Source organism: Sciurus carolinensis, chromosome 3, assembly GCF_902686445.1.
Source record: "Sciurus carolinensis chromosome 3, mSciCar1.2, whole genome shotgun sequence".
Lineage (NCBI taxonomy): Eukaryota > Metazoa > Chordata > Mammalia > Rodentia > Sciuridae > Sciurus > Sciurus carolinensis.
The window spans coordinates 129,908,197-129,921,630 of NC_062215.1; the positions used below are offsets into that span (position 1 = coordinate 129,908,197).

The following is a 13,434-nucleotide window of genomic DNA, read 5'->3' on the forward strand; positions in this document are numbered from 1 at the left end:
CCTATCAATTCTACGCTATTCAAGCTTTTGTTACACTGATGTGTAATAATGTCAAAACCTTTTTTCAAAATCCTAAGAAATACTTATCAGAACTCCGTGGGGGTTTGTACTTTGATAAAAAAGGAACCAAACTGGATTCTAGAAATACTGTTTTCAAGTTAATAAATATTTTTCTAATTTACAATGGAGTAAATCAGACTGGAGAAATATAGTTTGAAGTTGTGGGGAGTCTGTTCAAGTATGTAGATGTTGGAGATCTGAATGTTAGTAGCTTAATTGCAATTTACATTTGTTATTTACTGGCATCAGGAAGACCTCCTGGCATCTGTTGTCCTGGGTGCTGCTGGGTAGCCATTGTTGATGTTTCTTTCTGCAACAGCTTTGTGGCCTTATAATTACCACATGTCCCAAATCTAGGGACATTCTCTTCATCTATGTCATATATGCAGGTCTGTGACTCATCCTTTCTCATGCAGGTATTGCTGCAAATCTTGTTTCTGACTTATGGGTTTTATAATTAAGCTCTCAGTAGGCAATATTTTGGCCCAATATCTTTCTTGAGGGATATGTAATCCCAAAATTTATCAATAATGGAATACCATTCCCTTATTAATTTTTAAGAGGTATTGAGAACCTATTGTATTTTCTTAAAAATTCAGTAGTATATACCATTTTCCAATTTTCTGAATACATTAGCATTATAATTACCCTGAATAAAATACATTTGGACCCCATTTGTGCACAGTGAATCAAAATGCAGTTTTTATTTAAAAAAAAAAGAAGAAAAAAAATACATTTTATTCACTTACTGCTGATGATCATCCTTTTAGCAGAGTTATTTTGTGAAAACATCATAGGATTTAGAGAATACCAAGATCTCAACACTTGCCATTCTTTAGCTTCATTGGGAACATCATGAATAACCTCTTAGCTTTTCCTTAGCTGGTGAATAAAAATATTGACCCACTTCACAGGATAGTTATGAAAACCAGGTGATCATATCTTAAAAATGTATAATGTGCAGAGCAAATATATTGATAAGAATGCCTCTTAAGACTTTCTGCAAAAACCATCAGCCTGGACTTTCTGGGGTTAGGGGGGAAGGCTAGGAATAGTGAAGAGAGTTTGAAATTAAACAAACTTTTAAAATTCTCAATATGGATATTCTGTCTTTTTGCTGTGTAGCTGGCAACTACAAACCTCCACAACTGTAAATCTTGCATAGTCACCTAAAAGCTCATTGATTTGTGTTTTAATAAAATTTTTTTTTTAATTGCTTGAAATTTTTCCTTATCAGGTTATTAACACTGGCATTAGCATGGCTCCAAATGTTAGTGTGGAAATAATGGTACCGAATTCTTTTATTCCTCAAACTGATAAACTATTCAACATTTTGGATGTCCAGGTAAAAATATCTTCCATCCGACCTTTATTAGGTGTCTTAAGTACTAAAATAAATGCAAACCAAGCCTTTATTCTAAGTCATTTTGCTAAGATGGAGATTTCTGTTCACTTACAGTCACAACTATGAATTCGCCATGCATTGAGTATACTATTATACATTGCTTTAGAACTGTAGAATAACAGTGAAAACTCTGCATTTGACCTACAAATTAATACAGCTTTTCCCTATCTTTATTAATTATTTTAGGATACATTCTTTGTGATATGGACCTGTGGAAGTAATTTAGTTGAGTTTTCTATAAATCTTGGAGCCACTGTTGGAAAATCAGGAATAGAACCTTTTATAAGAAGCAATATTTATTACTATTTCCATTTTATCTCTAATTAAAAAATAATCACAAAAATCACTTAAATATGGTTGAGATATGAGTTTTAAAAAATCTTGAGCTGGGCATGGTGGTACATACCTAGAACCCTAGCAATTTGGAAAACTGAGGAAGGAGGGTTGCAAGTTCAAGGCCAGCCTCAGTAACCTAGTGAAACCCTAAGCAACTTAGTGATGCCCTGTGGTAAAATATAATAAGGGCTGGGTTTTGTGACTCAGAGGCTAAACACTCTTGGGTTAAATCCCCAGTACCAAAAAAAAAAAGAAATACCATATTTAGATAGGTGATGGTATTGTTTTGTGTATAGGCTAATTTTTAAAGGCCATTTTTCTCATTTCTAATACTTCTGTAAAGTTAAGGTCATTTTGATCAGCTTAGGACCTATCCAACCTTCCATAAGATTTCTGGGTTTTTGTATGTGGTTTTGCCACAGATTCTCTCTCCCAAATAATTGTTTTCACAATTTCAGATGTACTTAATATAGAAAGATAAGCAATTTGTACTATTATAACCACATTTTATTCCTTCCAATGCAAAAAGATAATTTCCTTGCTTTCTGTATTTATAGACAACTATTGGACAATGCCATTTTAAAAATTATGAAAGACAGTGTGCCTCGGAGCTGCAAAAGGGTGCAGTGGAGACCTTGAGGGGCATATTCAAATTCCTGTCGAAGACCGACAAGAGGCTGTTGGTAAGTTTGTTTTTCAGGTTGCAGTTTTTGCTTTCCAACAGAAGTGAAACACTTCAAACATATCAATGGCTGTGAGCTGTCATTTGAGTGGGAGGAGACAGCCAACATTAGGTAACAGTCTTGTGTATAAGGCACAAGCATGATTTGGAGAGGTGAGGCAAGTGTGATTTGGGACTGTGTGGCAGATTTGGGGTATATACTGTACATTTTCATTATCTGCCAGGCAGATATTTTCTAATCTGCTCAGGATACCAAGTCACCCAGTCTTTGGGCACAAGATTTCATCTTAGTTTATGAAAAGAAACTGGAGAAGAAATCATCACCTTCAAATGATCCAGGTTTACAATAAACATAGAACACATAACTTAGCAAGACTCTAGTTAGGCATTTTTTTCCATTCTGTTCCAGAAGGATGTTACTAATAAGAGGAGAACACTGCTCCCGTGTTAACACTGTATTTTTGTTATAATTTACAAAACAAACATTTGTGTTTTATTTAAATCAAGGTAAGTTTTTTTAGTGCCCCAGAGAAAGCAGATGTTTAATTTCATGTTTACAGAAAGTTTTCTAAATGCCACTGAAGGGATATTTAATTTTATATAAATATTACTCAGGTTTTTAAATGTTGAAAATTTTATTCTTTTCAAGTACTGCATGAAAGCTGATCCACACTGTTTAAATTTTGTATGCCATTTTGGGAAAATGGAAAGTGGAAAAGAAGCCAGTGTTCACATCCAGTTGGAAGGCCGGCCATCCATTTTGGAAATGGTAAGTCCATGTAGAATTTATAAATCTTATAGAAACAGGATCATATGAAGTTTGTCAACAAATTAAGGCATAAATATTTTGGAATAACTCATTTTATTTTTATTACCACTCTAGCTATCTAAAACTATGGAATGATTAGGAGGTTTAATTTAGAAAATGTATAGGCCTGACTATGAACCTTATTGACTATATGAAAATTTCAAATAACCTTAAATTATACTGAAAGATATAATAGAATTAAAATTTTCATAAAATCAAATATATCAAAATTTCCAACAAAAACAAAGAATTTTGAAAGATTGAATTAAATACATCTTGGATTCTTCCTATTGAAGTATGTATTTTTATGAAGAGTACTTTGACATAAAAATCATTTTTTCGGTTTCCTCATCTTTTAAATTTCTAATCTCGTAGTATTGCAGATTTTTTTAAATGGTACTTGGAATTGAACCCTGGGTTGCTTTATTTCTGAGCTACATTGCCAGCCCAAATGAGATGATTTTTGTTCACACTTAGAGCATTGTACATAGTAAGCCAAAGGTAATGGCAGCTCTTATGTGTTAAGTGGAATTTCTGAAATTACCACATAGTGGTCAAGAACAAGAATATCAAAAAGATGTCCATTTTAGTTTCAACTATGCTAAAAAGTCACAGAACCATCAGCAAGTCTTTTAACCATGTCCAGGTTTCTTGACAGGGCACTATTGGCATTTTGGACCATATAGGGTTATTCTGTGCATTGTGGGGTATTTAGCAGCATCCTCGGCTGCTATACAGTAATAGATGCCCATAGTACCACTGCCCAGGTTCTGAGGGTCAAAGATGGCTCTAGACATTGCTGGCTATCCCCTAAGAAACAAAATCCTCTCTGTTAAAAACCACTGGTTATAGATGATTTTTTTTTTCCAGTTTGAAAGTGTAAAGTAACTTTTACACAGCAGTTTGTAGCTTCTGAGGACCAGAGACCTCTTTAATTTCTCAGCACACATGACAATACCTCAGAATCTAGAAAGCTCATCCAGAGATCCCTAACTCTATGAATTCTGGGTTATAAAGTACCTGCTTTAGGTACTTAAGTTCCTCCACAAGTGAAAATTATAACAAAATTAATATAAAATTATGTTAATTTATTATTAGTTTATTTTAGCAGTAGTCCAAATGTATTTTGTTCAAAAAAACTTCCAAACAAGGCTAATTTGAGGAAATGTTTATCAGGTGAAGAAAGTCTTGTTTGTGGATAAAATGTTAATCTCTGAAAAATTACATTAGTAAAGAACCTCTGACAATCTAACAAATACCATTTCAGTCAAGTTATCTGCAGCACAGCCGTACTTACTAAAGTGTTTCAGTGAAATGATGCCATATACATTATGCTATGATCACAACTTTAGAACCAAAGGGAAGCACTACATTTAACTACAATTAAATTGAAGAGAAGACAAGCTGTGGAAACATCTAGATAGTAAAGACTATGAGAAATTAATGTCTTAATGAAATAAAATGATCAGGTGATGATTTTTTTTAACAGGATGCAACTTCATCACTGAAGTTTGAATAGAGCAACAGCCTTTCCAGAACCACATCCAAGAGTTATTGAGCTTAACAAGGATGAGAATGTTGCACATGTAAGTTACCCTTTTAACTGGTCCACTGCAGTTAGGATGTTCATAATTCCTTTTGCATACTTGAGTCAGGAAATAAATGTGTCATAGAGGACCTGGAACATTTCATCAAGAGGTGGCATTTTGCACAACTGGCAGGAGGAAATGACAGAGAACTCTTTAGGGAATGAATCAGGTAGCAGTGAGCACAGGATGAATTGGAGGAGAGTCACAAAGTCCATTCACCCACTGTTCCTTCAAGTGTTTCCTAGGGTTGTGTTAAACCAGCAAGAGAATGGGGTGACTAGTTTTAATTATTACAGGAGGTTGGAAGGAGTTTCAAAGTTTCCAACTGGAAGGAATTTCAAAGTTCTAACTGGGTGTTTCTTTATTTTGCTTATTCATAAAGGTTCTACTGGAAGGAGTACATCATCAAAGACCCAAGCGTCATTTCACCATAGTGATTATTTCAAGTAGTTTGCTTCTTGGACTTATTGTACTTTTAATGATTTCTTGTGCTATGTGGAAGGTAAGTCTTTAAAAATGCTATTTTTTCCAAAGCCAGTATCATCTCACAAGTTTTTTTTATATATAGTACTGTTCTCTTTCAACTATCCACACACTATATAATACTAGTTCTGAAAAATTTGAAAAGATTTGTAAAACATTGTATATTATATTGAATATCTATCATTGAGAGGGTCTGAGGAGTCCTGTACTAACAGCAAAAAATGCTTCTTAAACCAATATTTTCAATGAATTTTCACTCCATCTACTAAAAGCCTTCCTGCAGTTGCCTGGGACATAGTTTAAGAAGTATTGGTGTTGACTGAGTGTGGCATGTTCATAATATTCACAATTTATTTTTTCAGGCTGGCTTCTTTAAAAGACAATACAAATCTATTCTACAAGAAGAAAACAGAAGAGATAGTTGGAGTTACCGTCAATAGTAAAAGCAATGAAGATGATTAAAAACAGATTACAAGAAACATTAATTTTTATCAAATCTTCCATGTACTCCTTTGCTTAATTTGAGAGAATAATTCAAATACTGATCACTCTTTGAAAGAGAATAACTGCAAAAGGCATACTCAACAGCTGAAGTTTATCTTTAGATATAATGAGTGAGAGAAAAAACACTACAGCCTTGGAGTTATTCAAGAAAAGTAAACTCTTGCAATATATTAAGTACATCTGAATTAAATCATCTTGGACTTGCAGTGTTATTTACCTTATGTGCTTACATCGGCCAAGGAAATTCCACTGAATGGGCTTTTGGTTCATTTCAAATACATCTTGAGACTTGAGACTTTTTGAAGCATGCTTTTAAAATCATTTAGAATTTTAAAAAGCAGCTGTTCCCAAATTTTCTAATGAATGAAAGAGGAAGACCATAATTTTAAAGCAGGTTTTCATCTTTAAAGATTTATTTGCACACATTTTGTATGGACATTGCTCTAACAACCGTTTTATTCCAAAATGATACACTGGTTGGGCTGAATGGGCTGACTTGTGGAGAATTATACAGCTATGGATTTTTTTCCCTGTATGACATTTTTAAAGAATATAATTTTGCTATAGGTATAATTAACTAGCTCCTAAATACATATCAAGAATACCCAGGAGTAAATTTTTTTAAATCTTCAAATTTTTATTAAAAAACCATTAAGTATTCTAATTTATATTCTGAAAACAGAATGTAAATGTTGCACTTTAGCTGATATACATGATGTAGAAATATGAAACTGTACCTAATAGGATTTTTAAAAAATGTGGCAAGGAGTGATTATGGGGCTAACATTTCATCTGTTGGGTACTATATAAATAGTCACTGTCCCAATTAAGCAACACAAACATTAGCCTGTTGTAATGTTCTATCAGGTCTTAATCGCATTAGCTTTTCCAGGGAAAGGGGAGAAACAAAATTCATAGTTAAATGAAAAAGTTCCATACAGTGAACATTAATAAAGTTTGTGATGTTATATCAGGATCTATTTTAAATGAAATAGCTTTCTGAATTTTAAATATTTATTTCATGCCTGTGATCTAGATGCTGGTGACTGTGGAATAAATTTCATCTGGATTTCTTTGTATATGTAAGAAACCTGTGGCCAACTTTTGAACATCTGTTCTAGGGAGCAATCAAGTAGATAAGAAGTAAATAAGAAGGCAGTCTTTAATGTTGTAGGAAATGTGCTTTGATCTGAGGGCTCTGCTTCCAGCTGACCCTTCCTCAGATTTTTTTGATTCATGAAAGTCACCTGTTCACAAGCCTCTGGACTGGTGGCTGGAGGATGAGCAATGTGCTGTGATTTGCCAAGGCATTTATTTGAGCAGTTGAGCACAAAGCCTCCTTAACTGTGTACAAGCAAAACTAAGTTTAAATGTATATATTTTAAGAACACTTTTGGGCAAAAAGATATATTTTTGTGCTTTTATCATCCTTATAAAAAGCCAAGTAACTCTTTTAGGAGAATGTTTAGGATCACTCACTCATGAAAAAAATCAAGCACCAATTTCAAACTGCCTTTTCAAGGATGGTCTCTAAAGAAACTACACTGGAAACCAAGAGCAATGCTTTCCAGACCCATGCATCTCAGGTACAGAGCAGCGCAGCTACTGATAGGCTTTTGCATCATTCTAAATGTTATAAACTAAGTTACCTACATGATAAATTTAAAAACCCCACCACTGGATGACATTTTTTCTCAAAGATGGGATTATTATTTTTGGCAAACAGGTTAGGTATTGGAAAGATTTTCAAAAACATGGTTCTGCTTCTGGTTATACAGCTAGATGTGTGATTCTGGAATTTAACTTCTCTAGATTTGTTACTTCACTAGTAAAATCAGGACAGTCTTAAGATCTCAGTGCTGTTTGTACAAGACTATAGGAAATTTACCATTAGGCTTGATGGACTCACATCCTGAAAAATAATCCAAATGAATTAACTTGGTTAAATATCGATATGATAAAGCTTAAGCGTATAAAATGTTTCAGTTCCAATAGACACTTATAGAAACCAGAATTTAAATTCCTTTGATATTTCATATTTTCTTCTTGATTTTCAAGTCTTCTTCTAGAAGCTTTCTAATATCAAAAATAGCAACTTTACTTTAAAACATTTTCTTAAGGTATCTGTTTAAAGACTGAGCAAATTCCTTCATCAAAATACTAGTTTGCACATTTAAAAGCAATTACATGTTACTTGGGAATCATTCATTTCTTCCACACTTCCTCCATAAAGACTGATAAGTCTTGGATGTAATCTGTAAAGAATATGTAGTTTATTACTTCATCAACCCTCTTATTTCACACACGTACCTAATGAGTATGGTACATAATACCACTACAAATTACTAGCCAGTAAACAAAACACCTTCATGGTAGAGATGCAAACTTAGGGGTCCTCAAAAAACACCACCAGTAACTATTCCAAAGCTGCCCTGACTTGTGTGCCATGCCTCTGTGATAGTCTATTGTCCCTCTAGCATACATATATCTTGTGGGTGCCCCTGCATACTTTTGCCCATTAAATCATAACATTAACAAGAATGAGTCTGTATGTTCCTAAATCTGTTTGTCCAATGCTCCTTATGTACCTAAATAATCTGTAAGAATTGTTCTGTAAAATACATGGAATATTTTGTAAAGACTGATAAAAGCAAACTCTTGAACAAAGTGCTATGGTATTAGAAATGGCTGAAATAAAGACCATAGCCACCATTCAGATGTTTTCACAGAGCCTTAAGATCTTGAACCATTTTTTAAAACTCCAGTATAAAAATTATGACACATTATCTGTATAGTGTATGCAGGATAATTTGGAATGCCAATGTAAAGACTCAACCAAAGAAAATGCCTTCACACTATGTAAGATTTGCTCAAAAATATAAGTTATACTTTTCTATTGAAAGTTGTGCATGTGTCATTTTATAGTTCCCTGATTGACTTTTTGAATTAATTAATTGCCTGCTTTGAGGGGCTTTCCTTGTAGTACTACTGTTGGGTCTACTGGTTGAAATACAAAACAGTGAAATGGTTAGGCTTACCTGACATGGACCTCCGTTGCGACTTCCATTAAATCCCCATCTAATTCCAAGGAAAACTGTTTTCATGAGGCCAGTCCTCCTCCTCTGGGCTGTATCCACTGGTGGTGTTCCTTGGATGAACTTTTACTTCTCCCACAGTATAAGTCTCAACAAATGGAAAATTGAACTAAAAACAAATGCAAATAACCATTCTGTTGGCTTATCTCTACTAATGCAAATCAAGAGGGTTCACTATGGCCCCTCTCACAGGTAGATATTATCATGCAGTCTAATGTTTTTATAGCTTTGAAACTATCACCAGGGATCCTCAAGTTTTGTTTTTTGTTTTGGTTGAAGGAGTATTTTTCCTGAAGCTGGTTATGTTATTAGGTCTATTGTATGATAATAGATCTTGTGTGAAAAATAGCTCCTATCTGTGAAAAATTGCACCTAATATTTATACATCTTCCTTTTAAAGAGTAGATCATTAATTAGATATGTTGATACAGAAGATTTATATAATCCATTGACTTACTAACTTGTCAATTCAACTAGGGTGAAGTAAACTCCAGGATAAAGTTTTATCTTGGAATTATGAAATAAATGTTAAGTATATATTTTCTTCAAAGAGCAACAAAGAGAATTTTCACAAGTTTACCCTGCATCCTCCCCAATTTAAAAATGACACCACTTTTAAGAAACTGATTACTTACCACTTGAGAATGTTGCAAGGTAACTTTGAATTTGCAACTTTTCTTCTTTGCTTAAGGAAGTATAAGGAAAAAGTGCTATGTATTCTCTGAAATATTTAAGAGCCAATAATTTTAAGAGAACTACAAAATAGTCATTTTGGTTTTCAGACAAACAGCAGGAAATTTATCCCTAATAGATTATTTTCATAGTTTTTCTCCCTACATCCACATATAAACCTCGATGAAGCAGAGTTTTAAAGGTGATAGAAAACTAATATTTTTCCCCAACCCCCTTTTATACGTCAAAACACGACTAACAGAATGTGCAGTTCATACTGTACGATAAGGAAGCATCAGCTGTTCTGATGGAGGTGAGTGAGAAGCTCCGAGGGGCTCTGTGGAACTAGCCTTGTTCTCTGTGAGAACTACAGTAGACCTCCCACGTCAAGCAGACAGTACATGACTATACCTGTAAGAGATTTCCTCATAATCATTTAAATATTATGTGATTTAAATGAGTATCTGTAACTGACTGTTGTGGGCTAAATTACACCCCCCCAAAATAAATATTTATAGATATATATCAAGCCCTAATCCCAGGACCTGTGCATGCTACCTTACTTGGAAGTAGAGTCCTCATAGCTATAATCAATTAAAGATGAGTCCATTCGGATATGCCCTAACCCTACATGACTGATGTTCTTAACACCATGTGATGAGGGACAGGAGTGATCAAGTTGCAAGTTATGAAATACCAAGAACTGAATCCACCACCAGCAAGTCTATGACCTTAAATCATCACACCTCTCAGAATGAAGCTCCAGTCATCCAATCAAATTTATTACTCATGAAGCCGGAGACACTGTTAAATGGGATTTGAGGAAGCCAACAATTTAGTATCATGTTTTGGACAGAAGAGGGGCGAGAGAAGTAAGCAGTCAATTATGCAGAGAAGTACCATGACGATGAGGTCAAGGAACTCAGCAGACAAGTAAGAGGCCATCAGGCTCTGCATGAGAGGAAAGCCTCCCTTTGAGCTAAGAACACAGAAGTCTTTAGCCTGGAGGAGAGGGAAAGGAGCTCTGGAGAGAGGAAATAACATTTACAAAGCACAGATGCAGAGACCCTGAGGAGAGACCAACAGGAGGACACGTGAGAAAGTAGCCATGTGCAAGCTAAGCACAGCTTCACGGGAAAACTAACCCTGCTGACACCTTGAATTTCTAGCCTCCAGAACTGTGAAACAGAATTTTGTTGCTGTTTAAGCACCTATCTATATGTTTGGGCAGTCTGGAAACTACCACAATGACCAAATCACAGGGACTCTGGTGGTGGGTGGGAGGAGCTAGAATACAAAGGGACATGTATTCCATACTGAGAAAATTAGACCTCATCCTGATGATGAGGAGAAGCAGAAGAGAAATCAGATGTGTTTCTGAAAACTCCCTCTAGCAGGAAGTAAAGAAAACAAGGATGCCTTTAGAAGCAAGAAGGTATTAAAGTTTAAATTCAAATGAGGGAAAATTTTAAAGATGAGATCCAGCAGAAATAATTGGTGGGCTGATTGTAAGGAAGGAGCGAGAGGGGAGTCCAGAGTAACTCTAGGTTGGGTAGCAGGTGGCGTCACTGACCTGCTTAGGGAATATGGAAGGAGGGGCTACAGGGAAGTGATAAGGTCGGCCATGGACACGTGGACTCAGGGTGCTGCAGGTTCCATTACCATTGTAGCACACAGAAGGTATCATGGCTCTGTTGATCAGAAGAGAAGACAGGGTCCCTGGGAAACCATGATGCTCAGATAAGCAGTTCAAATCACCAGGGGGGCAGAGCAAAAAAATCACCCAGAAGAAGTTATCCTGAGATGTCAAGAGGGCTGCAAGTATATCCTGGGGGAAGTCCTAACACTTCAGGGTGTTAAATTATTTTCCAAAAATGGTCAAAAATGAATGAGAAAAGGGGCAACTACAATAAGGGGATCAGCAATAGGATGGAGTTGAAAGGACTTAGGTTATTTTACCCTCTATTTTATAAAGATGGAGAAGGCAACAGCAGTCCCCATACCAATAGTGATTCTCAATCTGTTCCACAACAGATTATTATTAACATTCACTTGTTTAAACCTGTTAAATGGAGTTCAGGGAACCAGGTGTTGTTCTCCTTAGACCAAAGAACCATGTTTTTCCTTCCTAAGAAACCAGCACTCCTACTAATTATACAATAGATTATATAATCCCTAGTCTTTATAATCTTACATAAATTTACTTTTTTGAAAAATGTCACCATGAAGGAAAGAGACCAAATGCACATGCACACACACACACTCCCCAATGTTAGTTTGATACATATATATTGAATTTATAACAAATATATCAAATTAACATTGAGAGCAGTTGCCTTGGGAATCAATCTGTTTATTCTTCCTATACAACATTATGCAAGACATCTTGGAATTTCTTTGCAAAAACTTATAGGGCAATAGCATAAACTTTAATTTCTGGAAATAGCATTGTCAATCAGTTAAATTTAATAAAGCACACAGGCAGTAGCTTCTTACATCAAAAAATATGACTGAGTACATCAAAAAAATACATTATATCTAGGATAACAAGATCTTATTTTAAAACACTTTCTTACAGATATAGAATTATTTCATTATATTATATATGTCTTGCTCTTTTAGGTAAGCTTTGATTTTTGAATCAGAAGGAAGTTATTTTCACTGGGGAAAAAAAAGGTATCTATAAAAATTGCCTTAGAAATTTGCCCCATAGGGAATTCTAAAAGAGACATTTCATACACAATTATGCAATAGATGCCCCCCTAAAATAGAGTTCCTCAAATGTACATTAATAAGCTATTACTCACTTCTCAAATATTTCATAGAAAAAGATTAGGGAAAAAAATCTATACCAAAGTAATGATGTTGATTATCCATAGGAACAGGGACTGTTGAATGCGGTTCATTTTGTTTTCTTGTTTCTATTTTCTTACAAAACAAAACAAAAACAAGGAACATGTGCTGCTTTTGGAGTAAGAAAAAATAAAGTTGGTTTTAATGTTTAAAATTTAGTATAATCTTTGTGAGAACATGTTTTCATTTCTCTTGGAGGGATGAATGGGAGTAAAATTGCTAAGTCATATGGAAAAAGTATTTTGAACTTTTTAAGAAACTGACAAAGTGTTTTCCATTCCCAAACACAATGTATCAGTGTCCAAAATGCTCCAAGTCCTCACTAATCCAAGAATTTTTAGTCTTTTACAGTTATTCTAAGACGTAATCATATCACTCTGTGGTACTAATTTGCATTTCAGTAATGACTACTGATGTGGAGTGTCTTCATTTGCTTATCAGTTCCTCACCTTTGTTGTTTTTGTTGTTTTAAGATCTATTTAAATCCTTTACATTCCATACTGTATTTTAAATCATAACATCACTTCTTGCCACATAAATATATAGAGTTATACTTTGTCAATTTATAATTTAACAATTAAAATAAACTAAATGCAATAAATTGTTAAAAATTAGTAAAATATGAAAAGGTATACTTTCTTCAGAAAAATCATTAAATCCACATATTTCTCCTAGACACACATCTATTACTTAGGCTTACAATCAACACTATATCCACTTGCCTACTTTGTCTTCTTAGAGATTTATATTTAAGGAAAGTGTGATTATATTTGAATTTTCTAATGTGTTCAGTGGGTTACTTAATACGTTTCTCCAACAATTGAATAGATAGAAGGAAACTCACTGCTTGAGAACTACCTAAGGAAGTATGAAGTTACAGGGCAAGAAAGGAAGCCCACAATGACTGGAAGCAAGATTCTGCAGGTGGTCATTGGCTGGATTTACTA

The 13,434-nt window shown here is 34.5% G+C and overlaps 2 protein-coding genes across 3 annotated transcripts in view; one reads left to right on the forward strand and one right to left on the reverse strand.

Moving 5' to 3' along the window:
• Positions 1 to 6,434, forward strand: part of Itga4 (integrin subunit alpha 4) — a 75,168-nt gene extending 68,734 nt beyond the window's left edge. The window contains 8 exon segments of the mRNA XM_047544793.1: positions 1,298 to 1,405; positions 2,359 to 2,484; positions 3,133 to 3,252; positions 4,781 to 4,806; positions 4,808 to 4,877; positions 5,263 to 5,382; positions 5,726 to 5,794; positions 5,796 to 6,434. Coding sequence (XP_047400749.1) covers positions 1,298 to 1,405; positions 2,359 to 2,484; positions 3,133 to 3,252; positions 4,781 to 4,806; positions 4,808 to 4,877; positions 5,263 to 5,382; positions 5,726 to 5,794; positions 5,796 to 5,825 — 669 coding nt within the window. The 3' untranslated portion in view covers positions 5,826 to 6,434.
• Positions 1 to 13,434, reverse strand: part of Cerkl (ceramide kinase like) — a 134,516-nt gene that overhangs the window by 14,832 nt on the left and 106,250 nt on the right. Inside the window, exons 12-13 of one of the 2 annotated variants that reach the window (XM_047544794.1) lie at positions 8,906 to 9,071; positions 6,720 to 8,122 (exon numbers count right to left, since the gene is read on the reverse strand). In XM_047544794.1, the coding sequence (XP_047400750.1) occupies positions 8,946 to 9,071 (126 nt within the window). In that variant the 3' untranslated portion in view covers positions 6,720 to 8,122; positions 8,906 to 8,945. Of the gene's footprint in view, positions 1 to 6,719; positions 8,123 to 8,905; positions 9,072 to 13,434 lie in introns of those variants that run through there. The other variant, XM_047544795.1, reaches the window with a different exon arrangement.